This window comes from Chaetomium fimeti (assembly GCF_033439085.1).
Source record: "Chaetomium fimeti strain CBS 168.71 chromosome Unknown B0H64scaffold_1, whole genome shotgun sequence".
Taxonomy (NCBI): domain Eukaryota; kingdom Fungi; phylum Ascomycota; class Sordariomycetes; order Sordariales; family Chaetomiaceae; genus Chaetomium; species Chaetomium fimeti.
The window spans coordinates 2,333,297-2,360,155 of NW_026944329.1; the positions used below are offsets into that span (position 1 = coordinate 2,333,297).

A 26,859-nucleotide genomic window follows, 5' to 3' on the forward strand; every position below is an offset into this window, starting at 1 on the left:
GTGCGGGTCCTCCTCTGAGTCCTCTGTAAGTCCCCCCCTTCTTGACCTGCTCACTTCAGCATTCATCACAGCCAGGAAGATAGAATTGCAAGGGCGAGGTAAAACCCTGCAGAAACCGGGCGAAATGAAGAGAGAAACAGGTGGTATGCTTTCCGCCGACCCATGGCGGAAAGGACTTGCGGGAGCAGACCAGGTTAGGTCTTGACTGCAATGTCCGGAGTGGAAATGCTTCGGAGCGGCTGAAGCCAAGAAAGGGTCGAGGCGTCGCCCTGGTCTTACCCCGACGACCAATGCCGTTGACATCTCAAGCCATCGTGACGCAAATATTAAGTCAGTGGTGGTGTTCGGGTGATGAAGCGGCGGAGGGCAAGCGGCACAGCCTGCAAAGTGCGGTGAGTCAGGGAATGGCGTCTCAAGGGAGACACAAAGGATTTGGGCGGACTGCAGGATGGAGACTCGGAAGCGGTAACTAGGACTGGAAAAAGGAAGAGAGAATCGCGGAAAGGGGCGAATGTGAGTGGCTGCAAGCTTGGCCCCTCGAGTCTTGGTGAAGCTTGGAACTGGCTGGTGGAAGGGGGCTCGGCCATTGGCGGCACAAACACGACTGGAGCGCCAAGTGCTGTCCCAAAGAGTGATCCTTTCGTTCTATTGGATTCCTTCAAATTTATACCGTCATTGTCTATGTCTGAGGAAAACGACTGCAATTAAAGGTGACGGAAAACGTTAAAATATGGGTTCCGAACTCTCAGAAGGAAACAAGCGGGGACATTCCTGCTTGATGTTGATGGATGGTGGGCCTGCTGACCGGCACAGTGCTTTGTCTTGGCACATGATCCAATCCGACACTGTATTTCAAGCACTGTTGGGGACATTACAGGCCCTCCTGTAATCGAGGAGCCACTGGAAAGGATTTAATGTATGGTCCTCTGCACTGTGCGCCACCACAGCGATGATTCTTTCCAGATTGGGACAGTGCGGTGGTGGGTACGCACGTGTCCTGCTCCGGACAATGTGCACTGGGGAGTCTTTTGTCTCCCCGCACCAGCCCCGCAAAGTTAGCGGCTGGCCAATGAGACAATCAAAGAACACCAGAGTCTTCGCAGATCAAAAGGTGGGAATGTTCGAAACTGGACATCGCAGAGTCACAGTGCGATCGGAGGAGGTTGCAGACGGAATGGAATGAACCCACACTGTCGGAGCGCTCCCGCGTTGCAGGCTCATGTCTCGCGTCCTGGGAGCCTCGAGGGAGCCTCAACTCGATCCATTGTCTCTGGCCTGCTGCTAGCTCGGCATTCTTCGGATATCCACAAGCCTAGGACTGCCGGTGCATTCCCGAGGCCGCTTAGCTTCCCCAGGTTTGAAAGAGCATGATCTCGCTTGCGATCTTGTCATTCTGGGCTTCAGCACACACCGGCGAGTTCGGTTGCGCACCTGCACTCCCTGCCTTAGTGGGGATTCTTCATCGGCCCACTCAGCAGCAACTCTTGACCCGACCGGGGTCCGGATTTGAGAGAGCAAAAGGAACAAGAACATCAGAAAAGAGGAGAGAAAAAGATATCTTCCAAAAGGAAGAGGAGTTTTGTAATGACATCTTCTACTCCCACTTTCATTTCGTCTCGATGCAATACTTCGTACGAAGTACCACTTTGTACACAGTATGCGCTTGAAGGCCAGACGCTGGAACGAGGTCCACAAGTCCAGCGTCCGCAAAGTTTTGATTGGACAAGAGCAGGCGAGAGCCAACCAGACCTCGCATTCTCCTCTCGTTGGACAGAGACAAGGGTCCCCCGTTGAGCTTTACTCAATCCCCCACAAGGTGGGACTTTTGTCGACTTTGACTTTGACACATTGAATGTACATTACGAGTAGTAAGCGTCTTTCGGGAGACACTTCGACGTCAACGGTCGAGCGAGTTGCCAACACCGAAATGCGAGAACACGGGACTTCCGGCCGATGGGGGAACTGTTTTTGCACGAGAGATTCGTTGAGCTGCAGCCAAGTCGCCATGAACAAGAGTGAGTGAACTTGGCATGATTTTTGCGGAAGCCGGGAATCAGCTCCACCTACTGCTTCACAGATGCGGAATGGTGGGGCATGGGGACCGGGGTGAGTCCGGTGGAGCGGCTTTGTTGTGAGGGAGGGTGTGTGGGTGTGCTGTTCCTGCGAGTCCTGGGCTTCTGCGGCCACGGGCAAATGCACGGGCTCCCTTGGCTTGCCTGGGGGCAGCTGAACCAATAGCAGCAGGCCCCCCCGAGCTGCGGGCTCAACTGCTGATCTCGAAGCCTCTCTCGCCTACTGTTCCTCCCTTCCGCCCCATATTACCCAGACTCAGGCGAACGACAACCTCTCGCTTCAAATGGTCGAACGACACGCTCCAACCTCGCATCGTCAACCCCCGATAGTTTTGGCGGCAGCGGCATCGAATCTGGCGTGAAGGGCGCCTCCTCTTGCACCATGGCGATTTTCGCCATGGGCTGGCACAAGCCCGACAATGTCGCTGGCACCTCGACGCAAGCGATCATGATCGGATTGTTCGTTGCCACCGGCGGAATTCTGTTTGGTTACGACACTGGGTAAGCGGCCGGAATGAGAGGGAATCCGATCGTAGGGGAAGTACGGGAGGGTTTCAAGAGGCTGACTCGGCTCTCTTTCGCAGTGCGATCAACGGGATCCTCGCCATGGACAAGTTCAAGGACGACTTCTCGACAGGCTTCAAAGACAAGGGGGGACGAATCGGCATATCGCCGGGCGAAATATCTCTGATTGTCGCGATGCTCAGCGCAGGGACGGCTGTGGGTGCGTTGCTCGCCGCGCCGTTGGGGGATCGCTGGGGACGTCGGCTGTCACTCCTCTTCGCTATCGGGGTGTTTTGTATTGGCGCCATATTCCAAGTGAGCGCAACCAATATCGCGCTGCTCGTCGTGGGAAGGTGGGTTTATTTCCGTTTTTTTTCCCCGCATCTATATGCCGCCCGTTCTCCGACAGTTTGATGTTAACTTTGACAACAGGACGGTGGCGGGCATAGGGGTGGGAATCGTCTCGGTCCTGGTCCCGTTGTATCAATCAGAAATGGCGCCAAAGTGGATTCGAGGAACGCTCGTTTGCGCATATCAGCTATCCATCACAGTAGGATTGCTTGCCGCCGCGGTGGTCAACATCGCCACCTACCAACTGACCTCGGCTGCCGCGTACCGTATCCCGATGGGCCTACAGATCATCTGGGCCGGCTGTTTGGCTGGGGGCTTACTATTTCTCCCGGAAACCCCTCGATATCTGATAAAGCGCGGACTCAAGGATGCCGCTGCGCTCTCACTCAGCCGCCTCCGACGCCTCGACATCACACACCCAGCCCTAATTGAGGAACTGGCGGAAATCCAAGCAAATCACGAGTATGAAATGGCGCTGGGGCCAGATACGTACAAAGACATCATTTTCGGCGAACCTCATCTTGGCCGCCGAACGCTCACCGGCTGCGGCCTGCAGATGCTGCAGCAGCTAACGGGCGTGAACTTCATCATGTATTATGGGACGACCTTCTTCATCGGGGCGGGGGTCGACAACCCGTTCACCATCTCTCTGATCATGCAGGTCATCAATATGGTGTCGACATTCCCCGGCTTGTTTGTCGTCGAGTCGTGGGGTCGACGGAGGCTCCTTATGTTGGGAGCGCTTGGGATGGCCTTCTGCCATTTTTTCATCGCCGGTTACGCCACGGCCACCGGCAACAACAACAAAACGACACAGAACCAGATCCTCATCATTTTCGTCTCGATATTCATCTTCTTTTTCGCCGCCTCCTGGGGCCCGGTCGTGTGGGTCGTCACGTCGGAAATTTACCCCCTAAAAGTGCGTGCGAAGTCCATGTCGATCTCGACGGCGTCGAATTGGATCCTCAATTTCGGCATTGCGTACGGCACGCCATACCTGGTGGATCCCTCGGCAGGATCGCCCGACCTGGGCTCTCGCGTGTTCTTTGTTTGGGGCGCCTTCTGCTGTCTTGCCTTCGTTTTTGTGATGGGCATGGTGTATGAGACGAGCAAACTCAGTCTGGAGCAAATCGACGAAATGTACGAGCGGGTACCCTCTGCGTGGAAGTCTCGGATCTTCGAGCCCAGCTGGAGCTTCCAGCAGATGCGGGAGTTCGGCTTTTCGGACAGCGGCATACCCCCGACGGAACAGCAGCTCGAGCTCCAGCCATCGAACGCCAGCACGACACAGTCGGACACGGGCGGGAGCGCGGCGACGAATACGACGACGAACACGACGACGACGAATTCTCAGGACGCCAAGATGCTGTCGCAACTCGGGAATGTCGATTTAAGTTATTGAGTTTTGGACATTCGGTCGTTCGCGTTTCCGGCGATCGATGTAGTGGATTGGATACCAGGGATGGAGTTTTATATCATGACGGAGTTCATCGGAGGGCGTCAACGGTAGGCAAATTTCTGGCGGGGCTCTCCCTTTTATTTTGGGTTTGGGGATTTCATCTTGGGGCTGTTTTTGTTTTTCGCATATTGTGCTATCGACCAGGCCGAGGCTTCAGGATCTGTGGTGTTCGCTGGATGGCTGGGCCCAAACTTGGGAAGCCTATATTGGGGCCGTCGTATATTTGCCGGACCGGGCGTATGGCGTAGGAAGGGGGCGATGGGGCTCGATCGATACCTAGTTGAGTTGTGCGCCTACATATGGAAGGTATCTTGGGATGGGAACCCATCCTTGTCATGGCACAGTACCCATCTCACATATAGCAATTTTGAAGCTAATGCGTCGGGAACATGTGTGTTTCCATCGTACCTCTGAAACCCCTGTGCGCTTCCCGGAGCTGTACAACATCAAGCATCCGTCGGTCCGATTTGCTCTTTCCAGAGCAGTTCCCGGTGACTTCATGATTCCGATCTGCACGACGAATCTCAAATGCACATCCACCTATTCGGCCGTGTAGGTCTGTGTGACGGTGCTGGGTTTTGCAGTACTGTACTGTGTATGTTGTTGTCAATGCCCCGCTCCCACTTCCAACTCCAATTGCCGATTCCATCCTGATGTGTCGGTTTCTTCCCTCTGCATTCAACTATAACACGCCTGCCTTGTTGCCCTTGATTCACTGCGCGCGCAGCACATTCATCCAACTGTGCAACTCGGCGCAACGAAGCACAACCCCCCCCCCCAGAACGAACACAGTCGCAGCGGCCATCACGACATAGGTAGCGCACGTAAAGGAGAAGTAACTTGGTGTGTGCGAGACGTTGTATCATCGGGAACACAGTTAGCTAACTACTCAGCTGTCTTGCCCGGCCGAGTAGATGCCGAAGTGCGGGAGCAGTAGCGGTTGTTCATGATCATGGTGGTAATAGCCATGGAACCTGCATCACCGCCAACCAAACATCCCATCCGAACTCCGCTTCTGTCCTCCGCCTCAGCGAGGATGGGAGACAGGTCATACCGGGAAGCGAGTGGCTTCCGCCGGAGGGACACGGAAACATGCGAGACTACAGTTACATCTACACTCGCTCCGGACCAGACATGCTCTACGGGTTCATCGCACGGCGACCGTGGTCCTTTTTCCAATGTGAGTGAGACACTTGCTACCAAGGACAAAACTTGTCGGGTTACGGGCTCGAGTCGTCGTCGTCTTACAATCTCGAGGAGGGCCTTGTCGACTTCCCTGGCTATAGGTAGGCTCAGTGGCTGACGTCGCCTTGCAGATTCCCCTCCCAACCTCAACACCTGGTTTTGCTCCCTCTCTTCTTGCTCTAGCTGCTGGATTGGAGACGGTTCTGGCGGAAACGACAACCGGGTGCGGAAAAACAGACCAGCAGGACCCATCGCTACGGGAAGGCGCAGGATCATGCTCTAAATTATCAACGGGCTGGGCTCTGTCGGGCTGGATCTCGGACGCGTTGACCATCGATCAGCCTGGATTTCAACCATATATGCTATTTGGGGTCATACTATCGCTGTATTTCCTTGGTCTCGCATATGCCCTCCGGAACCGCTCTCCGATAACGTCCACTGGTCGCTTGAAGAGCTCGAGTATTGTCCTTCCGGCTATGGCGTTGTTCACGTTCACATCGCTCTTCCTGCTCACAGCGCTCCATCTACATTCGACCTCGGGCTATCATGGTTCACCTAGCAATGCGTGGGAACCTGGGACGCCCGGCCAGGCCGCTGAGCATGCCCCCATCTTCACGCTCCCAGCCTCGGCCGACGTGGGCAAGGACGTCCTGCCCAACATCAGGGACCCCGAGGCCACTGACGCTCAAACAGTATGCCCCGGCTACAAAGCGTCCAATGTCCAAGATACGGAGACTGGCTTCACGGCTGACCTTGATCTCGCCGGCTCGGCATGCAATGTTTACGGCAATGACGTTGAGCATTTGGCCTTGTCCGTCCAGTTCCAAGGTGACGACCGCGTCCATGTCGAGATCCGGCCTCGCTACATCAGCCCTGAGAATGAGACTTGGTTTCTTCTCCCGGAGGAACTCGTCCCGAGACCGTCAGCTGGGTACGGCGACTCTCCTCGTTCCAATGGCCTGGCCGTGTCCTGGTCGAATGACCCGACCTTTTCGTTCGCCGTGAAACGCGTCGAGACCGGGGACACCCTCTTCTCGACCGAGGGGAAGGTTCTCGTGTATGAAGACCAATTCATCGAGTTCGTCTCGTCACTTCCGGAAAACTATAATCTGTATGGCCTCGGCGAGGTCCTTCATGGGTTCCGCCTCGGCAACAATTTCACAAGTGAGTTCATTATTGGGTGATCAGGATGATATGGCGTCCTGACCAATTCTAGGAACATTATTTGCCGCTGATGTGGCTGACAGGATCGACGCCAACCTCTATGGAAGCCACCCCATATATTTGGACACGAGATACTTCACCACGGACGACTCGGGGACACTGACCTACGCTCCCGATGCCACGGACAAGACAGTCAAGTATCTCTCTTACACACACGGTGTGTTTCTCCGCAACGCCCATACGCAGGAGATTCTCCTGCAGCCATCTGGCATCACATGGAGGGCCCTGGGCGGGAGCATCGATTTGTACTTCTACAGCGGCCCCGACGCTCAGGATGTAATGAGTTCCTACCAACAGTCAACGACTGGGCTGCCCGCTATGCAGCAGTACTGGACCCTTGGCTTTCACCAGTGCCGCTGGGGGTATGGAAGCTGGGCGGCGATGCAGGAGGTGGTTGACAATTTCGCCAAGTTTGAGATCCCATTGGAAACTATTTGGTGTGAGTCTTCCTTCCTCGGCTTGCATGGGTGTAATAATCGCTGGGCTGACCTCCTCGTAGCCGACATCGACTACATGAGACAGTACCGCGACTTTGAGAACGACCCCGTGCGGTTCGGCTACGACGAGGGAGCCGAGTTCCTGGCCAAGCTCCACGCCAATGGCCAGCACTACATCCCCATCGTTGACTCGGCCATCTACGCCCCGAATCCCGAGAACCCCAGCGATGCCTACCCCCCGTATGATCGTGGAATTGAGGCGAAAGCGTTTGTCATGAACCCGGACGGTTCTATCTACTACGGGGCGGTATGGCCTGGCTATACAGGTTTGTTTACTTCCTTTTCCTCCCCCCCTTTGTGACTTGGGCTAACGTAATATAGTGTTTCCCGATTGGGTGGGCGCTGTTCTAAACGGTAGCGGTGCAATTAACTGGTGGATCGACGAGCTCTCGAGATGGTTCGAGAAGGTTGCTGTAAGTGTGCTTAGTCCCCCTTGGGTATGACCAGGGGCACCAATGCACTGAAGAACCAGAACTAACTTGTACAGTTCGATGGGCTGTGGATCGATATGTCAGAAGTAAGAACACCTGGTCACCCCTGAGAGTCGGGACACCTTTGACTGACCGGCGTAGGTTGCCTCGTTCTGCGTTGGTAGCTGTGGCAGCGGGAACCTGACGCTGAATCCAGCCCATCCGCCCTTTGACCTGCCCGGAGAGCCCGGAAATCTCGTCTTGCAATACCCCGAGGGCTTCGAGCGCACTAATTCATCAGAGGCAATCCCCGCCGCGTCATCTCTCCGTGCTCAGGAGGCAGCATCTCCCACCACGGCGAGCCCGACGTCTTACTACCGCACCACACCCACCCCGGGGGAAAGAAACGTAAACTGGCCACCCTACGTGGTCAACAACTTCCACGGCGACCTGGCTGTTCACGCTATCAGCCCGAACGCAACCCACCACGGAGGCTACGTACAATACGACTTCCACAACCTCTTCGGCCACCAAATCCTCAACGCCACCTACCAGGCCCTGCTCAAGATCTCCAACGACAAACGGCCCTTCATCATCGGGCGCAGCACCTTCGCCGGGTCCGGCAAGTGGGCGGGCCACTGGGGCGGCGACAACGAGGCGCTGTGGTCGCACATGTACTTCAGCATCCCGCAGGCGCTCTCCTTCTCCATCTTCGGCGTGCCCATGTTCGGGGTCGACACGTGCGGCTTCGGCGGCAACAGCGCGCGCGAGCTGTGCGCCCGCTGGATGCAGCTCTCGGCCTTCTTCCCCTTCTACCGCAACCACAACACCCTCGGCGCCGCCCCGCAGGAGCCCTACGTCTGGGCCGACGTCGCCGACGCGGCCCGCACCGCCATGCGCATCCGCTACGCCCTGCTCCCCTACTTCTACACCCTGCTCGCGCGCGCCAACAACCGCGGCCACGCCGTCATGCGCGCCCTCGCCTGGGAGTTCCCGCGCGAGCCCTGGCTGGCCGCCGCCGACCGGCAGTTCCTGCTCGGCCGCGCGCTGCTCGTCTCCCCCTGCCTCGAGCAGGGCGCCGCCACCGTCGGCGCCGTTTTCCCCGGCGTCAGGGACGGTACTACGGTCTGGTACGACTGGTACACGGCCGCGCCCGTCACGGGCGTCGCGCCGGGCCAGAACGTCACCCTCGACGCGCCGCTGGGGCACATACCGTTGCACCTGCGCGGCGGCAGCGTGATTCCGCTCCAGGAGCCTGGGATGACGACGGCCGAGAGCAGGCGGAACCCGTGGGGGTTGGTGGTGGCGCTGGATCGGGAGGGGGTGGCTGAGGGTGAGCTGTATCTTGATGATGGCGAGAGCTTGGTGCCGGCGGCGGTTACGTGGGTGCGGGTGAGTTATTCTCTGTTTTTTTCCTCCCTCTCTTTCTCCCTTCCCCTCTTTTTCTCTCTTCCCCTCTCTTTCTCTTTCTCTGGGCCTCGAAAGTACATAACACATGGGACTGCGGCTAACACATCGCGCTTCCAGTTCGCCGCCACCAACACGTCTATCTCGGCCGAAATCCAGGGCGATTATGTGGACACCAACACGCTGGGCAACGCCACTGTCATGGGGCTGACCAAGGGCCCCGTGAGGGTGTGGTTGAACAGTCGTGGGTTGGACTTTGCCAACTGGGATTATGACGAAGAGAGGACGGTGCTGTCGCTGCATGGGCTGAATGACCTGTTTCCGCATGGTGCTTGGGCAGAGCGGTGGGAGATTAACTGGGAGTGAGAGAGTGAGAGGGGGTTTAGGTCTAGGTTGGGTCTAGATAATGTTTGGAGTGTGTTTTGGTTTTGTTCGGTTAAGGGGCGCGCGGAAAAGGTATTGGCCATGGTATAGGTATCCTAATGAATGATTACGGCGTTTTAGTCAGTGTTTAAGGACCTCGAGTGTTTGTGGTTAATATTAGCGCAGTTACAGCGCTGTGATAATATTTGCAGCTCTTTGCTATTACTGTTGTTTGTTACCCCTGAACGGAGCCGTGGCTTCGTTGCTCGGTGTCCTGGGACACATTTTCTCTAGCCCGAACATCAGTCTACCGTGTGTATGCCCAGCCTCCCAACAAAACATTACCTCACCAAACAGGCCCCTCCTAGTCCCGTTTCCGGCCGGCCCTCCCCCCACCCTCACCCCAATCCCGCTCCTCATCCGTATCCATCCCCCCACTCCCGGCGCTCTCCATGAGCCGAATCCCCTGCTCCTTATCCCGGTTCCTCGCCCTATCCTTCCTGCTCACCCCGGTCTTGCGCGTGGCGCGGCGGCCCATGACGCTACCCATGCCGATGCGGCGCAGCTGCCTGTTCCAGCAGAAGGTGCCGGCGATCATGAGGGCGGCGAAGCCAAAGACGAGGGGCAGGGCGATGTAGAGCACGTCGGCGTCGGCGCGCGTCGGCGTGTGGCCGGGCCGCTTCTTCTTGGGCGGGCTGGGCTTCCACCGCAGGTTGACCGTCGGCCCGGAGTGCCACTGCGCCGGCTGCCCGTTCGCCGGCAGCGCCACCAGCCGCAGCGTGATGTTGGCCTGGTCGACGGATGGCCTCGAGAGCAGGGACCCTTCCGGGTGCCACTGGTAGAAGCCCCAGAGCGCCGAGATGGTGTCAGAGCTGAAGGCTTCTTGATCTTCGAAGTCGTCGTGCGTATGGTCGGCGGGGTCATCCGAGGGGTTTGTGATGTTGGTATAGAACCCGGCGACTTTGACGAGGGTGTTGTTGGGGTCGGGGAAGAAGGAGGTGTCCCAAGTTACTAGAGGGATTTGTAGTCAGTACGTGGACGGGGTGGGCATGAAGGGAGCGGTATCGCTCACCGTAGTGTGTTGACCCGGGATAGTAGATCTCGTGTTGCTTGGGGAGACAGAACGGCCTGAACTCGCCGTCGGGGTTGCTACAAGGGGCGAATGCGTTGGCACCCAGCTCGTTGGTGGGCACTGGCTGTGCGGCACCTGTGTCCGTGGCCGTGTCGGCGAGGGCGGCTGCCGCCGCGGGGGCAACGGTCTCAGTCTCGGTCACTGGCGCTGCTGATGCTGTGCCCAGAAGCAGCAGCCATGCGGCTGGAGTGAGCTTGGAGGGAATCATGTTGGTGGTGTGGCTCGGCACCGCCGTCGAAGTCGAAAGAGGTTGTCCTTCTCGACTCTAGGTGGGTTGTTAAAGCAATCAATGAGCCAATTGAGTGAGCAAGATGTGTATGGTGATTGCCGGTCCTCAAAAGGGATAATAATACAAGAGCGAGAAGGAGTGGACGGTCGAAAAGAATCGACTCGGCGACGTCAAAAGTCCGCTTTGGAGCGGCAATTTTTGGATGCCGAAGCTTCCAGGTCGCGCGACCAGGAAACCCCCCGCGGCATGTCCGCGCAGGGAGAAAGCGCGCTAAAAGCGAGGCCGTGGGGTCACTGACAGGGGTGGGTTTAGCGCAGCCGTGCAGGATGCCGAGCCATCACTCATCAGCTCACAACCTCGAAATGAGATATGATGAGTTTACCCTCTTCAATATGTCCATGAGCTTAGCTGCCTTGAAATGATGAGACGTAGTAAAAATGACATTTCGGTACCGGAGAAACGAGTCGAACGCTTAACATTTCCGATCATGCCGGACACACATGTTACTTGTACATTCGTTGTTTCAATGCCAAGCTATCTCCATCTCGAGCTTCCTGGTCAAAACCTCCGTGTACTTAACATACAAACAGGGATTGAACCGTACTATGTAGGTAAGGAAACACCATTATTCAACGGCATATCCCACAGTTACAGCCCTTAAGACACGGTATTCCTCGCCACAATTCCCCTGGCAAACTCGCCAAAGGTTATGTGCTGCTCCATGTCCACCTTCTCACCGAGGTTCGGCTGCGTGAACACGGCGAGCGTGTTCCGGGCAATCCGGCCCTCGCTCAGCGCCGCCCTCGCGCCCCTGACGAAGTGCGGCACGGCCTTGAACTTGCCGCCAGTAATGCGCTCGAGGGCCTCGCCCGTCTGGAAGGCGATGCAGTCGCGCGGGATCTTGACCTGCACCGTCTCGCCCGTGCGCGACTTGATGTACAGGCCGGCGGCCGGGTCCGGCGACGTATCGAGCTCGGGGAGCGGCGCCAGGTGCGGCAGGCCGGGCGATACCGGCTCGATCTCGGGCGTGGCTACCAGCGGGTTCGACACGGACTCGTCGACAAACATGGCCGACGTCAGGCCCGTCAGGCAGCCGTGGTCGAGGTGGGTTGCGCACCAGTCGTCCTCGTCCGGGTCGTTGCTGTTGGCGACCGCGTCCGACATGGCCACCGGGGCTGGTTCATTGGACGGGTCCTCGGGGAAGTAGTGCAGCAAGCGGGCCTTGGTCGTGGTCGAGGTGCTCACGACACGCTCCAGGTAGCCGCTGGGATAGCCGGTGATCTCTTTCTCGGCGAACCTGTCACACGCTTTCGCGACGAGGACGGCTACGTCGATGATTAGGCGACATAGGTCCTCAAAGGTCTCCTTGAACCCGGGAAGGGTGGCTTGGCCGGGCCAGATGTTGGGTGAAAGATACTCGGGGAAGTTGTCCGGGTTGAACTGCTCCGTTGGGACGGCACACGACAGTTCCGGGTCGACGTAGAAGGCGCAGTTGGCGTAGAAGGAACCCTTCAGCGTGTCCACCTGGCCGTTCTTGAGCGTCTCCTTACCGAGGGACCAACCGGTAAGATACTTGGCCTTTTCGTTCTCGAGCTTGTCTGGGCATCGTTAGTGCAGTAGCAGAGAGACCACCAGCCAGGCCTCATGATGGGACACATGATGGAACACGAACCCAGTTCCGATTTGGGCAGATTCCCCAGGTAGGACGAGTATGACAACAAATGACGCCTTAGACCGGCGAATTCGGGGGGCACATCCTTAACAACCAGAATGCCTAGCGAGTCCGGACCAAAGGCTTCGTGGAGTGACTCCAACGGCACCGTTCCTGAATTGGGTGAAGCTTGTTAGCGACGCCACTTACACAATGGCTCCCCGCACCCATCAAGTTAGAAAATAGGTAGTTAACTACCGTTCTTGAGATCCTGCAACGACACTGTGACAGCTTGCGCAATACGGGGCATGATGTATGGATGTCTGCTTCAATTTACAGCAATTTCAGTCCAATAGATGGAAGATGAAAGAATTATCCAAGCAGTTGCCCTGGCTGGTGGTTCTTTCTTGCTGCCCCTCAAGATGGTGGGGCACCCGCCAAGCATTCATCGCCTCTGACCTGCTGAACCTGGCAGGTGGACACGGTGGATGACGATGGTGGACCAAGCGCCAAAACAGCAGGTCGCTCGCCAGCTCTTATCGATAACATATCCTCGGCGCTCAATTCGGCAATCGAGACGCCAGCTCGCGACCTCGATGGGTAGCTCACTCCTCACACTATCAGACAGTAACTCAAGATGGTCAAACCATTGAGTTTTAAAGGCGACAAGAAACAAAAGAAAAGGAAGCGCGCCGATGCCGGCGAGGGAACAGGGCAAGCACAAGATGACAACCCGGAGCGGCAGCTGAAGGCGCCTAAAGCGGACGATGCCGACGCCAACGCCAACGCCGACGAAGATACCGGCGAGGACGACAGCTGGGTTTCGGCTGATGTCGTGAGCGACATCTCGGGCCCCGTCATGTTTGTCCTCCCGAGCGAGCCGCCAACGGCATTGGCCTGCGATGTCACCGGCAAGGTCTTCGCCTCGCCCATCGAGAACATCGTCGACGGCAACCCGTCGAGCGCCGAGCCCCACGACGTGCGCCAGGTCTGGGTCGCCAACCGGATCGTGGGCACCGAGCACTTCCGCATCAAGGGCCACCACGGGAAGTAAGCACACCACCCCCTCTCACGCATTTGACGTGCCCCTTCGATACTGACCCAGCGTGGTCAAGATACCTCTCCTGCGACAAGATCGGCCTCCTCACCGCCGCTTCCGACGCCGTCACCCCGCTCGAGTCCTTCACGCTCCTGCCCACCGCCGACACGCCGGGCACCTTCCAGATCCAAACCTTGCGCGACACGTACCTCTCCATCCGCGCCCCGCGCTCGGCCAAGGCCAACGCCCCGCCCGAGGTGCGCGGCGACGAGACCGACATCACCTTCAACTCGACCCTGCGCGTGCGCATGCAGGCGCGCTACAAGCCGCGCCTCAAGGCGTCCAAAGAGGAGAAGGCGCGCGAGAAGATCAGCCGGCGCGAGCTGGAGGAGGCCGCAGGGAGGCGGCTGGAGGAGGACGAGGTGAAGCTGTTGAAGCGGGCGAGGAGGGAGGGGACCTACCACGAGGCATTGTTAGATATCAAGGTTAAAAGCAAGCATGACAAGTTTGGATGAGGGAATGGGAAGATCACAGGCTAAGATAGAGAGCGATCGATGTTACAAATATGACGATACCCTTTTCAGATATTGATTCCGGCGGACCCTCTCTGCTCCATGCTACCAATAAGCCACCATAAAGACGGCAGCCCGTCTATGCAGAGTAGCATCGATCGAGGCACTCGCCCACAGCCTTCCCTTCAGTTAAAGGGCAGGGTACCACACCCACCCAGCCGCACAAGGCTCGGGCTTAGCTCCGCCAGACCAGGCGAAACCACGCTCAGCTCAGGCGCAACACGAAAAAGTACGAGCTGCTCCCGCACCGCATCCCACAACAGATCCCACGGAATCCCCCCCAAAAGCCCGACGGACGAATAGACAGCCAAGGCCCACTCGGCAATCGCCATTGCGGCGGCGTCGGCGGCGGTGGCGGCGGGCGGCGGGCATCCAGCCCGAGACTTCCGACCCAGCTGGGTCCAGACTCCTCCTCCTCCTTCTCCCCTTGCCTTGCCCCCACAACCCCGGCAACAAGCGGCCGCGTTTCTAAGAATAGCACACACAACACGCAACAAAAGAGCCCATCCATCCTCCCCCCCACTCACCGAACGATGCCATGCACCCCCACGCCCAAGCCAGCGGCGCTGCTGCTACCCCATACTCCCGAGGAGCCGGGTAGTTCTGTGTCCAGACCCGTGACTTGGCTTTTTGCGCCGGTTGGGCGCGGCCGGGCCACATGTCAGCAGCGGACCGGTCCCGTCCCTTCAGCCCTACGGGCCTAGTTAGTTGGCTTGTCACTCCATAGATTTTTGGTGTCGTGTTTGTTGGTGTGGTGTTGTTGTGTTTTGTTGGATGGTGAACCGGACGCGCGCGGGCTGGGTGGGTAACTAATTGCGCGTCGCTTTTGGTTTGAATGTATATCGAAGCATGGCATCACAGGGCAAAGGGACAGGCATTTTAGAATTTTTGAGTTTAGTTTTCTTCAGATGCAAGCTACTAACTAGACCGTTTCTCATACTATTCTGCGTCTCGCCATCTGTGCAAAAATCCATATATCGCAAACGCCCGTCCCGATTGGACTCAGATCGTTCCCGGCCTCGTTCAGTCATGCCTGCGCCATCGCCGATTTTGGCCCTTCGCTCAACGCCGGTCCCAATGCCGTTGAAGGATATACCCAAGGAAAAAGGACGGAACGCGCTGATTTAAAACCCTATTCCAAGCAAGAAGTAGAAAGTAGCAGAAACAAACGGGGGTTGATCGAAAAAAAAAAGAAAAGAAAAAGAAATAAACAAGAAAAGAAAGAAGAAGAGAACTATATGGTACAACCCTGGTGTAAAATGATAAGCGTGCTCCTCCTACTCAAACAAATCTAAATAATAACCATGCTTCTTCAATGATCAACTTTCACCCTCTTCGCATCTGCGCCCGCCGTCTCAGCTGGCCCATCATGATGCGGCCCGCTCCCGTTGATATCCGGGCTCTTCCGCTTCAGTGGGGCGAGATCATCTCTCAAAAATGAGGGTCCCGTCCCGACCACGGGCGTAGACCACGTCAGCGGGCTCAGCGTGTTGTGCTCGTTTCCCTTGATGCCCCAGTCGGCGTAGAAGCCGTTGGGGCTCGGGAGCAGGCCCTCGCCGAGAAAGCGGGACGGCAAGGCCGAGACGGGCGTGTCGATGTTCATGTTGTTGGTCTGGTGGGGCGGCGGGCGGGCGAACGGATTCGGTGGGCCCGTAGCGCCTGCCGAGAGCAGGGTAGTGGAGGCGGACGGAGAAGGCGGTGGCAGGACGACGCCGGAGGAGTGCGAATCCGTGGGCCGCCGAGAGGGCTGCGACGTGATGTCTGTCGCTGTCGTCATAGTTCCGTGTGGCGAGGCCGACCCGTTCGTGGCGCTGCCGCCGTCCGACTCGTCTGGGATTCGCACCTTCAACTGCGGCCGCGAAATGCTCCCGCCAACGCGCAGGCTGTTGGACCGTGACGGCGGCGTAAAGACAGTCTCAGGAATGGTCCCCAGCGATCCGTTCCGCTTGATCTGCGGCTGTATTTGGGCGCTTTGTGCATTGACGCGGGGAAGCGAGGGCGGCGAGTTCGGGTTACTGCTTCGCGCGACGCTTCCGGCGTCGATCGACTGTGATCGGCTAGACGACGGTTCTGTCTTCACTTCCGGATGATGGAATGCCGCGAGATGTTGCGACAGGATCGACCGGTTCTCGTCAATAGGCGTAAAGATGCTGCCACCCTTGCGAGGTGCCTGCTTCTTGATGTTGGTGTCCAGGAGAAGGGGTTGCCGCGCCCTTTCTACTAGTTCGGGTCTCGGTCTCGGCTCCCCGGATGCAGGTGGCTGCGGTTCCTGGGGCGGGACGAATATGTGAGGGACTTCTTGCTGTTGGGGTGGCGGCGGCGGCGGTGGTGGTGGAGGGAGGTGTTGTTGAGGCTGGGATTGAGGCGGCAGGTGTTGTTGAGGCTGAGGCTGAGGCGGGCTCTGCATGGGATGGGCTTGCGGTTGCGGCGGCGGGGACATATGCTGGGGAGGTATTTGTGCGGGCGAAGGTTGCGGTGGGGATACGGAATGGCGCCCTCTTTGCGCGCCTTGTTGTGGCGGCTGGTGAGGGAAGGCGGCAGGTCCCGACGTCCTTCGCTGTTCGTCCGCGTACGGTTGCATCTGGTGCGGGTGCGGGTGCGGGTGCTGCTGTTGCTGTGGGTAGGGGTACTGCGGGTGCGGTTGTGGTAGGCCGTGGGTGTGGTTTTGTGATTGCATGTTGTGGGAATTCTGAGCGTTGTACATGGCCGCTTGTGGCATGTATGCGAAGCCGTTCACTGCGCCCGGCTGCGAACCTGGCGGCCCGACCGGTTGGCCCGCCATGTTTGGTCCCATCCGGCGGATGTCATTTCGCGATGACGGCCGGGAACCCATCTGGGGCTGCGGGGTGTGGCCTCGCGGCCCGAAGACGCCATTGGAGATAGGTGGGGATGCTGATGGTGTGTGATGCCGGATGACGGGGAACGGGGGCTGCGATTGAAAGTGAGGCGGAAACATATGGACATCCATACCCTCGCCTTGTGGGGGAGTGCCGTTTTCATCTTCGTCCTCCTCGTCGTCGGCCCCGGCGTTGAAATCGGACGGGATCTTGTATTCATTCGGTTCGCCATGCTATCGCGGCGCCGTGTTAGCTAGGTGAGCGAGCTCGAGTCAGGGGAGGGGGAACATACCAAGGTCCATCGCTGGAGCATTTCGCGCATGTCGCGCGACGAGAACTGATGCAGCTTCTTGTTGTTTCCGAAGATGACAACGGCCACATCAACAGAGCAGAGCACGGACAGCTCATAGGCCTTCTTAAAGAGACCTCCCTTCCTCTTCAAAAAGGTGCTGGAAACGAAGCGCGTTAGTAGGTGATGGTTCACAAGATCAGGGGCTGGAGAGGCACTTACACAGAACGGTTCCTTTCATCCTTGATAGGTTTGATATCGATCTTCCTGCGACCCATTGTGACGGTGGTGTCACGGCCGAGACGCCGGCGGTATCAAAGCGATGTGGTTGTGGTCGAATGTGGCGATTGTAAACTCTGACGATAATCAGAGGGCAATGCGCTGGAGTTTGTCACAACACCCAAAGACGGCCGGTGGTGATGTGCGACGGCAAGGTGCGGTTACGGGGACAGAGCGGCTTTGGACGAGACCAGTCTCCAGGTGGAGGTTGCTTAGTACTGGAGGTTTGGTTTGTTTTTTTTCTTATACCTGACTCTCACGGAACTGAGCAAATTGGCGATGATGGGGCGACGGGCTTCTTTTTGTGCGCTGCGGCCAAAGAACAATGGAAGCGTCGGTTTCAATTCTCTTGTTCGCGACAAGGGTAGCCAAAAGATACTCCGGTACCTGCGGCGACGGTCGTGCAGCAGCAGTTCGACGTTGAGGCTGGATCTGGTGATGCTAATAATAGATCGAAGTTCAGAGGACAAGAGACATTGAGGAGGGTGCAGGTGGGCAGGTGGACAGAGGGGCGGGCGGTGGGTGGGAAAAGGCAAGACCCCGGGGGAACCCTCAGCATGGGGACCCGCTGCAACCAGGGGGCAGAAAAGCCGGAAAGCCACGAGTCAGGCTTGGCTGGCCCGCCGACTGGGGTGCCCCAAGGATGGCATGGCGAGGGAGCCGAAGCAGGGATGCGATTGGTGAGCTGCGGACCATCCGAGGGCCCATTCGCAAGGAGAATCTGGGACACAAAATGGAGTCGCAAACTCCTTCATCTCGAGGTTCTCTTTGACGCGGCGCCAGGCCCGTGTCTGAAACCCTCAAAGAACAACGACAAAGCCAGCCATTCGGCGGTGCTGAACTGACAATGAGCGAGGGGCGAGGTTCAAGGAAAGACGCAAGAAAACCGTAGCTGTACACTTGACTACAGTGCGAGCCCAAGAGAAGCAGGAAATGCAATCCCGAGTTGGCAACTGGATTTTCTGTAGGGAATTTGCTCGATCGGGCCATGTTCGTCGAACCGTAAATCAGGTCAATATACCCGGGTAAGCCTTCCAGATCACCCACGGTCCGGTTGCAAAGGCCGGACGGAACGAGAAGAAACGGAAGGGTTCTTGCGCCAAATATCCATTTGTTTGAGAGACGGCCACGCGGTTTGAACACTCACCATACGCAGTAACAAGAACTCTGCTGATGAGGATGGGCGCGCTGCAAACGTGCCCGACCATGCCGTCCCCGTCGCCGTTTTTGCGGCCAAAGAAGTTACCTGCTCGTACACGTGGGGAGCTGACAAAGTTTCGATCTGCAGCGGCGCTGCAGCAAAGGGACTTTGCCGCTCCTTGCAGCTTGGACCAAGAGGACCTCGCGTATACCCCTCCTTCCTATCAAGCTCCAACACACGCAGATCCCACCAGCGGGACCCATCGTTCCCGATTCCCGGCTAACAACGTGCCCATCCGGCTGCCCAGTGTCCCGGCACAGAGCCTCAGCGGCGCTGCTTCTCGGTTTTGAGACAAGCCGTTCTGTGTACAAGTAGAGAGGATGAGTCGCATTCTGGGTACATCATCCAGCACAGCCTGGCAGGCCTTCCAAGCTCCCTCCGCCGCGGCGTTGTTGATATGCGTTTGTTTGCCTACGCAGGTTTGCATCTTCCATGAGACATCGTTCGAGGTGTGTATGCAAGGCACGCTTCGGCGACGCGTTGCGCTGGGTATGCTGTCCCGTTTCGGGGAATGCAACCCACACAGGACGCAGACAACGCTTTCGAATGCGTGAGCAAGGGCCGAATGCACTGATGCGAGTCTCGAGCTTCGAAAGGTATCAATCGGTCCTGAGCCGTGGAAACGAAACATTCCAAATCCAGAATGGCGTCGAAATTGTTCCCGCGTTGGCGGTTGCACGGCGTCCTTGGCGTTCGTGTCTCAGGGACTCTGGACCGAAGACAGTTAATAAGAGAACTCAATGAAAACCGCGTCAGGAGCTTGAAGGTTCCTTGATGCAGCCGATGCATTGTCACCAGCGCGTCTGACCCCGGTTTCCAGATGACTTCTCACGGTCGGAAATCGCATCGTGTCACCCGAATCCCTGCCGCAGAAAGCCTCTTCCTGCGTGCTGTGGGCGCAGTCTTGTGGAGTCATCCCAAAAGCTGTTCGGCCGAGGAGTGATTGGGTCGGTGATGGGGTGGGGTCATCGGTCAAAGCACTCACTGATTGGCACCATGTGCTCGAATATTAGCCCAGTTAGCGGCTGTAAGCGCCGAGGGGGTTAAATGATTGCGATTGGGCAAAATGGGGAATTTGCCCGCTTGCGATCTCCGCGTTCTGCATAAGCGCGGTTCTATTTTTAGCTATTTTTAGCACAATCACCTGCAGCTTCCGGGGAGGAACCCTTTTCAACAACCACAACAATCCTCGTCTCCTTTATCAACGTCTGCTGTTTGGCTCATTCCTGAGTCTTCCTTTCGTGTTGCAGCGAGGGACTTGATTGATTTGGCCGCGTTCCAATACCGATTGAGACCAAGATCCACAATTTTGCAGCTTGCGAATGCATCCCGTCTCTTTCTGCTGCCAATCATCTGATCGAGATCCCACAGTAAGGCTGACCACCCATTCGCTCTTTCCATTGCATGTTCGCATCCTCCTGCTCTCCTGCTTCAGGTTCCCGTCACCCGAATCAACAAATCCATCGGTGACGACACCCCTCGACCCAAAGCCCTGGATCTCGCTTCACCCTCGTTAGTGTCCAGACGGCGGTTAAGCATGGCACCGTACCATGCAGCACACGGGTGATAAACATAGAATTATCTCGTACTATCCAGTACATACAAACCTGTTTGATGTGATATTGTCTCTGTTGACGATCTTGTCGAGGACTCATTGACGATGCATGCATGGAGAGCAAAGATGGCCCAAGCTCCAACATACTCCAATGCCAATGGTTCGACTCTCTTTCCATCACGTTTCCCTATCGTCTATCAACGACCCCTAGAAGTTCCCCTACCTGACTCCTTCCCCCTCCCCCTCCCCCCCCGGGCCCAACTGCCGCCAGCTACTACCCACACACCTGCAATTGAAATTGCTCTCCCTCCTGTTCCCAACTTAGACCAGGAAGATGACGACGACTTCCCCAAACCCCAACCGGGGCAACACCGAAAGGAGATGTGAGTGAGGTTGATCGTCCGGTAGCGAGAGCCGAATCGAGAAACGCAAGCGCCGGTACTTGCATCTAGAATGCCATCCACACCCCATGCAGCCTCACGGCACACCGCCCGCCCTCTCTCAACCGCCAGACGCCGACCCGCCCGCCCGGGTAAGCCATGGCATGAGGCTGGCCTCGCCGCACACGTGCCGACTGACAGAGACCTGACAAACGGCGGTCTCGTCCATACCACAGTCGGGCGAGTGGTGGTAACAGCGGCTTCAATGTGCAGATGACGTCCCCTTTCGGAGGAAGACACTCAATATCAAACAGGACGGGGAAAGAATAGAACAAACGACGATCTTGACACCGTCACCGCATGTCCTATTACAGGCAGGTTGGGCCAACCGTAAATATTTACTTAGACAAGGACAGTTACATTGCATGAGCCCTCTCTCCGCCTCTCGGCCGCTTGGCCGGGCCACACACTCCGAGGCCCATCCCCGGGCCTTTGGGCATGCGGCCGGAACCCGAGAGCAAGCCACAAAAGGTCAGATGAACGTGAGGCCAACCATAGCCCTTCCAAGCGGTGGCAAGGTAGATGGTTACATGATAGAGCTCTCACAAACTAGCATTAATTACTCTTTGTAACTACTGAATCGCACGCTGAAGACGTCTAACCAGCAGTGACCGCAGCTTGGACTAACCAATAATGTGCAACATAGAGATGCCTCAAGACATGGTCTATAACTAACAATCCCCTAATCTCGTGTCCTCGTGTACCCAGGAACGATAAGTCAGCGATGACAGAAGTATCAAGATCGGAAGATTTGCGAGCAATCCGCCACATCACTGCATCGACAATCCCATCGGCCCCCAACGGCCATCCATATGCAGGAACCAGCAGCAGCAAATCCTATCAGATCCGCCCAGTAGCGCCATCCAAACCCCACATGCTCGGTTCGATGCCGGACTCGCGCTCTCACAAGCGGCAGAGAGAGCGGCGTGACCACACCACCACACTTGCACCACCGCGTGGCCAAGTACCTACCAGCTTACAACATCCGATCGACAAGACATACACATGGCAAAAACACCCAAAAATGGCAACAGCCCGGTAATTAAGGTATATTGTATCCGGTCCTAAACGCCGCCATGCCTGCAGGTCCCTGCCAAGGAGAGGACTCACGGGACGTGCCGCGGCGAATAACAACAAACCCAAAGGTATTTTCCCCGTCCATCCTCCCCCATCCGTAGGTGGGTGGGATAATATAAACCGTCCCACCGTCATATCCGTATGTGCCCCTTCCTTCCCAAACGCCTGCGCAGAATGCCACGGGAAAAAAGCGTAGGAAAAAAAAAAGAGGAGGAAGGACCATAAACCCTAAACAAGATGCGCTCCTTTTCCGCTTCCCGCATGCTCAATGACGAAGCATAAGCCGTCTCGCCGTCGTTAGTCGACGCTGCCCAGACGGGAATAGGGCAGCATCCCGTCGACCAAATATCGTCCCATCCAACGCAGCCTCCTGACGATCACCGTCATCAATCCCACTCTGCTTCTTGGGTAGGAGAGCCGAGCCGCCGGTATGCTTCTCCCCCTTTCCTCAAGCCAGATGGATTCCCCCTTTTGTAAAACTTCCCGCTGTGATCCAAGGGGCAACCCGGGTGCCCAAATCAAGACTCCACTCACCCGGGTTCGCCCCCGGACCCAGCACACACCGCAAGGCCACCACAACCCAACTCTTCGCACCCCTCACCCATCTACCAGCCAAAGTCGATGCCCTCTAGCCAATGTTGACAAAGCCGGCAGCGACCGGGGCGCCAGTCGATCCGAAGCTAGAGGTGTCGTCCGGGTTCTGATCGCGTGGTCGCGAGCCGTTGAGGAGCGGGCAGAGTCTTTTGTGGGGGGGCCGATGTTAGCAAGACTGTTGGTGAGATGATCGTGATAACTCGATCGTAAAAGGAGTAGATGAGAAAAGTACAAAGAAAAAAAGAGAAAAAAAGAAAAGGAAGCTAGGTTTGGCTTGTAGGTTGACCGCCAACCTGCTATCCGTCCCACGGTCGTTTTGATTTGCTTTTGCCAGCGCGAGGTAAAAGGCCCAGGTTCAGAGGTGGATGCATGCTCTGACCCTATCCCCAATTCTCGCTATTGTCCCAACGAACTTGCTTCTTCGGCTTGCGTTTCGGCGGCGGATTCGAGTCCATCCCGCACTGGAAGTCGCTTGAATCCCACAGGCGGCAATCCCAAAAGGGGTCGCCCTCGCGGGGGTCCTGGGTGGTCCGCCATCTGTCACGCTTGCCAGACTTCTGGCGTGTGATGAAGGTGGGGCCCTTCCGACGGCGCCTGGCTGCTTCCTCCCGTAAACAGGGCGGGCATACGTACTTCTTGTTGGTTTTGATGTGGCCGACCTGGCCACAGTTGGCGCACTTTCGGGTCGTACCCGTTACTTTCTCCGTGGTCGGCTCGGGGGAGCCCTCGTCCCCGACGGCGCCTCCGTCCCGCATCTTTTGCTGGAGCTTCTTCTGTTTTTCGCGCTTCTTACGCCGCTCTTTGTTCTTTTCTAGCCGCTCCTGTTCGATGCGGGCCCTGTTCGGCGTTAGCACTCGGTGCTCGGGTCAACGGCGGGGTGGGTCATGGGACTTACTTTTCGAGGATGAGCTCATCCTTGTCCGGGTCGCCGGTGAGTTTGACGTTGTAAATGCTGATGGTTTATTAGTACGCACGTAAGCATTGTGGTAAGGGCACACCGAGTCACTCACTCAATGTTCTCAAATTCCATCTGCCGTCTCCTTTTGCTGTATTGCGCAATGACGACTGGGTCATGCACAATCTCGGTGACGGTCTGGATTTCACCTTGATCATCCCTGACCTCGCGGATGATCTTCAACTTGCGCCAGTTCAGGGCGCTGGCCTGGCTTTGGCTCACTTGGCTCACACCGTCCGGCACGGTTGCCAGCTGGGCGGCCTGATTCTGCACGTTGAACCGCTCGTCCTCGTCCTCCTGGGCGAGAACGTCGTCGTCGTCGTGCTCCTGGGCGTCCTCGAGGCTCTGCTTCTGCCTGGTCCAGATGTCTCGCAGGGACTCTGTGTAGAGACTGTCCTGATTCTTGACGTTGTACATGTGGCCGCCGTTCGCCTTACGCTGCCGTTCTATGGCATCGGCTGAGGTCGCAAGCGGACCGTGAAGCTGCTCGAGGAAGCCACCCTTCATCGAGGTTCGCAGATAGCTGACGCCGAGACCCTTGCCGGTCGGATCTCCGGGGCCATGGACGGCGATCATAGCTTTTCCATGGCTCGCGTCGATGAAGGCCTTAGTGAGCCGCCACGGCGCCATTTTGTTAGCAAGCGCGTCCGGGGGGAGCTCGTCGCCCTCCAATAAGTCGTCGTCCTTGAAAACCGCGTCGTTGACTTCATAACCGCCGTTCTCGAGCTCGTGAGCGCCGATTTGCATCGCGTCAAGGAGGCAGACCTCCTCCGGGCGGACGAGCTCCCGGATTTCAGATTCGGGCATGAGTTCCTCACCCTCGGGGAGGACCCAGTTCCTCTGTTCCTTGCGGAACTGGAGGAACTCCTTGAGCTTTTGACGGTTCTGCGACTCGTTGGAGTCAGCAACGTGGCGGGTAATGTCGGTCAGGGTGACGTTGTCGCTCCGGTGCAGAAGCCGATACGACACCATCTTCAGGCGGTTCTTGGCGATGTTCGTGACCCGCCGGGAATGTGGCCCCGGCACCTCCATCGAGGGCAGAATCTGGCCAACGACGTAGAGGTGGTCGATGTTGCGGAGGTACCACGACGAACCGGATTTGCCCGTGCTGCTTCGGCCGAGAATGAAGTCGGTGTCCCTGGGAGAGTGCTTGAAGATGGGAGCACGAAACATTTGGTTGTGCAGTGTGGGGACCGTCTCGCCCGGGTGGACTTGGCCGACCATGGCGAAAGGTGAGCGGTCCTCGGGCATCAAGATATAGGGTTCGCCGAGTTCCCGCTTTTCGGGTCTAGCATCGGTCCCTTTAGAGCGGCGGTAGTAGTTGATGATCTTTTGGCCCATGCCGAAGTTGGACAGCACAATGGGAATCTCCTCGCAGTACTCAAAGAGGATGGCGGTCGAGTTGTCATTCATGGTGAGGTCTGACGAGGCCTGGAAGAGTTCGGAAATTCGCTTGCCCTTGAGCTGCTTCTTCTTCTTCAGCATCGGAGGCTTCAGCTTTATCGGGTGGAAGGCGTCTCTCCGTGGGTGGAACTGGGGTCGATGGTAGCTATGCGGGTCGCTAGCAGATAGCTTGACCTTGTAGTAGGGCCACGAGAGCCTCTTCGCCGCCATGCTGTGTTCGACTGGGATTGAGGCCAGCGTGGCGCGGACCTTGCTCTGGCTGTTCTCCTTTAGAGCGTCATAGGCGGTGTCGGACGAGAAGTTGAAGCGCTGCGACAACTCCCGACCGAGGCGGCCGTTGGCCATGCGCACCGTCTTATGTTGGATCTTGCGCCTTTTAGCGACGCGCTCCGATTCGACGTCGTCGATGAGAAGGTAGGGGTCATTCATGTCGAGAATAACGCGCTTCCCCAGCTTGGAAGTAGCCTCCTCGAAGTTGTCAAAGTTGGGCGCCGTGAACCGCGGGATGGGCGGGAGTCCCTTGGGGATTTCCCGGGACCGTTTCTTTGGTGGCCCGTCAAGGAACATCCTGTCCCAGTCGTCATCCTCTCCGTCAAGCTCAGTCTTAATGAGCATGTTGTCGGGGATGTTGCTGGTTTGGGCCGGGGCGGAGGTCTGGGCGGGGACGGAATCACCAAGGGCAATCATGGGGTCCCAATCGTCGCAGACTAGGGCGATGTCGCGAAGCGTGAGACCTCCCACAAGCTCGGAATCGGATTCGTCTTCGATGTTGAAGACCTCGAGGTCTGCCTGTTCCAAGGGCTCGGGCTCCTCGAGGGAGACGAGACCGCGAATTTCGGCATCTCGAAGCTTTTGACGGACAGACGACGAGGCCGGGCCGGAAATACGAAACAGTTTTTCCTGGTCGGCTTCGAGATCCAAGCTGAGCTTTGTCGGTACCAGCGGTTTCGGGGGCTTGGCGGGTTTCTTGGAGATCCAGTGAGCCTGTTTTGGGCGAAGCATCTCGTTCCAGGGAAGAACGGACCGTTCTTGGAATCCCGGGAACGCCTGCTTTACGGCTTCGGCAAGACTTTCTGCCGGAGGGGGGATGTTCGGGTCTTGGTTCGCGTCGCTCGGTTTCGGGCCGTGGTCGAAGTTCAGGGCGATGAGATCCTCTAGAGACTCGCGCGGTTCCTCGTCGACTTGCATGCGATCTTCATCGTCGGCATCCATGGGATGGGGCGACGACGCGAGGTCGCCGTTGACACCTAGAGGCGACGAGGGGAGATTTTCGCCGAAAAGGTCATCGTCATCGTCCTCATGGTCGTCGATTAAACCCGGGCCGTCGCCGCTCGCGCGGCTAGCAGGTTGTTCATCATCGGGTAAATCGTCGTCGCTAAGGTCGATATCCTCGTAGTCAATAGCATCGTCGGCCTTGCCGGCTTGGTCGAATGAGGCGCCTTGCTCGATCTTAGCAAGGAGTTCGCCAACATCGCCGCCGCTAAGGCCCTCTTGGAGTTCCTGGATTTTGGCGTCATCGCGGGCCTCCTGCATGCGCCAGTCATCGTCATTGAGCTTGCCAGGTGTGGCGTTCGTTTCGGCTGGCATGGTAACTGTCGGAGTCGAATTATCAGGTTTCGCGATTGCCTTTTGAGATGCTCCCGGCAGTTGCGCGATGCGCGGGAACTAGATCATGATAATTTGGATACGGCGCTGGTAAGAAGTTGAATCTGCGGTTCGTTGAGGGAGCGGGGTTGTTGCAGCGAGTTGCGGTTGCTGCAGAGAAATATCGAGTCTTGCAGAGTGTCAAGTAGAAGTCGCTGGCTGCAAGTTGGAATCGGCTTCCAGGTTCGGCGCGGTCACATGTGGGTCTTTGAGCGGGTGGAGCACCTACTGCATGGGTCTCGCGTTACACTGTATGGGCGGGCGTTGGCGGGGGTTCAACGTCTGTGCGTTCCACCTTTTGCCTTGTGGAACTTGGCAGCGATGATAGGTATGTAAATCCCTGCTTCATTCACATTCGATTCAGACGACAGCTCATGGAACAGCGGCGTTGCAACTTTCAACAATGCGCATATCGATGAAGAAGACGAAAAGAGCATGGGTTATGTGCATATGAAGGTCAGGTGCGGTTGACAGTGCCAATAAAGGGGA

The 26,859-nt window shown here is 57.3% G+C and overlaps 8 protein-coding genes across 8 annotated transcripts; 3 read left to right on the forward strand and 5 right to left on the reverse strand.

Annotated features, from left to right (window-relative positions):
* Window positions 1–1,225: 1,225 nt before the first annotated feature.
* Window positions 1,226–1,546, reverse strand: B0H64DRAFT_381113 (uncharacterized protein). Its single transcript, XM_062802781.1, has one exon. It carries the CDS (start codon window positions 1,531–1,533, stop codon window positions 1,282–1,284), a length of 252 nt encoding a protein of 83 aa, XP_062664040.1. The 5' UTR covers window positions 1,534–1,546; the 3' UTR covers window positions 1,226–1,281.
* A 729-nt stretch (window positions 1,547–2,275) lies between these two features.
* Window positions 2,276–4,774, forward strand: B0H64DRAFT_333960 (general substrate transporter). The gene is made up of 3 exons (XM_062801087.1): window positions 2,276–2,573; window positions 2,657–2,929; window positions 3,009–4,774. Exons 1-3 carry the CDS (start codon window positions 2,455–2,457, stop codon window positions 4,327–4,329), a joined length of 1,713 nt encoding a protein of 570 aa, XP_062664041.1. The 5' UTR covers window positions 2,276–2,454; the 3' UTR covers window positions 4,330–4,774.
* Window positions 4,775–4,884: 110 nt separating this feature from the next.
* Window positions 4,885–9,617, forward strand: B0H64DRAFT_381118 (glycoside hydrolase family 31 protein). Its single transcript, XM_062802782.1, has 9 exons — window positions 4,885–5,229; window positions 5,280–5,566; window positions 5,703–6,735; window positions 6,788–7,234; window positions 7,295–7,558; window positions 7,614–7,705; window positions 7,780–7,809; window positions 7,865–9,094; window positions 9,230–9,617. Exons 2-9 carry the CDS (start codon window positions 5,333–5,335, stop codon window positions 9,473–9,475), a joined length of 3,576 nt encoding a protein of 1,191 aa, XP_062664042.1. The 5' UTR covers window positions 4,885–5,229; window positions 5,280–5,332; the 3' UTR covers window positions 9,476–9,617.
* Window positions 9,618–9,836: 219 nt separating this feature from the next.
* Window positions 9,837–11,133, reverse strand: B0H64DRAFT_428585 (uncharacterized protein; the record flags this gene model as incomplete). Its single annotated transcript, XM_062805853.1, has 2 exons — window positions 10,545–11,133; window positions 9,837–10,483 (listed from the first exon to the last, which is right to left on the reverse strand). The coding sequence occupies exons 1-2, from the start codon at window positions 10,810–10,812 to the stop codon at window positions 9,837–9,839; spliced, it is 915 nt and encodes a 304-aa protein (XP_062664043.1). The 5' UTR covers window positions 10,813–11,133.
* On the reverse strand, window positions 11,134–12,858 carry B0H64DRAFT_381124 (uncharacterized protein). The gene is made up of 3 exons (XM_062802783.1): window positions 12,743–12,858; window positions 12,506–12,658; window positions 11,134–12,431 (listed from the first exon to the last, which is right to left on the reverse strand). The coding sequence occupies exons 1-3, from the start codon at window positions 12,792–12,794 to the stop codon at window positions 11,491–11,493; spliced, it is 1,146 nt and encodes a 381-aa protein (XP_062664044.1). The 5' UTR covers window positions 12,795–12,858; the 3' UTR covers window positions 11,134–11,490.
* Window positions 12,859–13,032: 174 nt separating this feature from the next.
* On the forward strand, window positions 13,033–14,115 carry B0H64DRAFT_381126 (FRG1-like family-domain-containing protein). The gene is made up of 2 exons (XM_062802784.1): window positions 13,033–13,534; window positions 13,600–14,115. The coding sequence occupies exons 1-2, from the start codon at window positions 13,122–13,124 to the stop codon at window positions 14,036–14,038; spliced, it is 852 nt and encodes a 283-aa protein (XP_062664045.1). The 5' UTR covers window positions 13,033–13,121; the 3' UTR covers window positions 14,039–14,115.
* A 1,200-nt stretch (window positions 14,116–15,315) lies between these two features.
* On the reverse strand, window positions 15,316–17,639 carry B0H64DRAFT_18053 (uncharacterized protein). Its single transcript, XM_062798908.1, has 3 exons — window positions 17,444–17,639; window positions 17,225–17,381; window positions 15,316–17,165 (listed from the first exon to the last, which is right to left on the reverse strand). Exons 1-3 carry the CDS (start codon window positions 17,497–17,499, stop codon window positions 15,408–15,410), a joined length of 1,971 nt encoding a protein of 656 aa, XP_062664046.1. The 5' UTR covers window positions 17,500–17,639; the 3' UTR covers window positions 15,316–15,407.
* A 5,013-nt stretch (window positions 17,640–22,652) lies between these two features.
* On the reverse strand, window positions 22,653–26,530 carry B0H64DRAFT_18086 (TAF1-like protein). Its single transcript, XM_062798912.1, has 3 exons — window positions 23,378–26,530; window positions 23,263–23,319; window positions 22,653–23,204 (listed from the first exon to the last, which is right to left on the reverse strand). Exons 1-3 carry the CDS (start codon window positions 26,311–26,313, stop codon window positions 22,748–22,750), a joined length of 3,450 nt encoding a protein of 1,149 aa, XP_062664047.1. The 5' UTR covers window positions 26,314–26,530; the 3' UTR covers window positions 22,653–22,747.
* Between the last annotated feature and the right edge of the window lie 329 nt (window positions 26,531–26,859).

Excerpts from the sequence above, each read along its gene's own strand:
- B0H64DRAFT_381113 (XM_062802781.1), bottom strand. The coding sequence starts at position 1,533 with ATGTTCTTGTTCCTTTTGCTCTCTCAAATCCGGACCCCGGTCGGGTCA.
- B0H64DRAFT_333960 (XM_062801087.1), top strand. The coding sequence starts at position 2,455 with ATGGCGATTTTCGCCATGGGCTGGCACAAGCCCGACAATGTCGCTGGC. Across the intron at positions 2,574-2,656 it reads CTGTTTGGTTACGACACTGG|TGCGATCAACGGGATCCTCG; the intron begins GTAAGCGGCCGG and ends TCTCTTTCGCAG. Across the intron at positions 2,930-3,008 it reads GCGCTGCTCGTCGTGGGAAG|GACGGTGGCGGGCATAGGGG; the intron begins GTGGGTTTATTT and ends CTTTGACAACAG.
- B0H64DRAFT_381118 (XM_062802782.1), top strand. The coding sequence starts at position 5,333 with ATGATCATGGTGGTAATAGCCATGGAACCTGCATCACCGCCAACCAAA. Across the intron at positions 7,559-7,613 it reads GGTATGGCCTGGCTATACAG|TGTTTCCCGATTGGGTGGGC; the intron begins GTTTGTTTACTT and ends AACGTAATATAG. Across the intron at positions 7,810-7,864 it reads TGTGGATCGATATGTCAGAA|GTTGCCTCGTTCTGCGTTGG; the intron begins GTAAGAACACCT and ends TGACCGGCGTAG.
- B0H64DRAFT_381124 (XM_062802783.1), bottom strand. The coding sequence starts at position 12,794 with ATGCCCCGTATTGCGCAAGCTGTCACAGTGTCGTTGCAGGATCTCAAG. Across the intron at positions 12,659-12,742 it reads GTTGCAGGATCTCAAGAACG|GAACGGTGCCGTTGGAGTCA; the intron begins GTAGTTAACTAC and ends CACCCAATTCAG. Across the intron at positions 12,432-12,505 it reads TCTGCCCAAATCGGAACTGG|ACAAGCTCGAGAACGAAAAG; the intron begins GTTCGTGTTCCA and ends AACGATGCCCAG.
- B0H64DRAFT_381126 (XM_062802784.1), top strand. The coding sequence starts at position 13,122 with ATGGTCAAACCATTGAGTTTTAAAGGCGACAAGAAACAAAAGAAAAGG. Across the intron at positions 13,535-13,599 it reads ATCAAGGGCCACCACGGGAA|ATACCTCTCCTGCGACAAGA; the intron begins GTAAGCACACCA and ends AGCGTGGTCAAG.
- B0H64DRAFT_18053 (XM_062798908.1), bottom strand. The coding sequence starts at position 17,499 with ATGGGTCGCAGGAAGATCGATATCAAACCTATCAAGGATGAAAGGAAC. Across the intron at positions 17,382-17,443 it reads GATGAAAGGAACCGTTCTGT|CACCTTTTTGAAGAGGAAGG; the intron begins GTAAGTGCCTCT and ends CTTCGTTTCCAG. Across the intron at positions 17,166-17,224 it reads TGCTCCAGCGATGGACCTTG|CATGGCGAACCGAATGAATA; the intron begins GTATGTTCCCCC and ends GCGCCGCGATAG.
- B0H64DRAFT_18086 (XM_062798912.1), bottom strand. The coding sequence starts at position 26,313 with ATGCCAGCCGAAACGAACGCCACACCTGGCAAGCTCAATGACGATGAC. Across the intron at positions 23,320-23,377 it reads ATGGAATTTGAGAACATTGA|CATTTACAACGTCAAACTCA; the intron begins GTGAGTGACTCG and ends ATAAACCATCAG. Across the intron at positions 23,205-23,262 it reads GATGAGCTCATCCTCGAAAA|GGCCCGCATCGAACAGGAGC; the intron begins GTAAGTCCCATG and ends AACGCCGAACAG.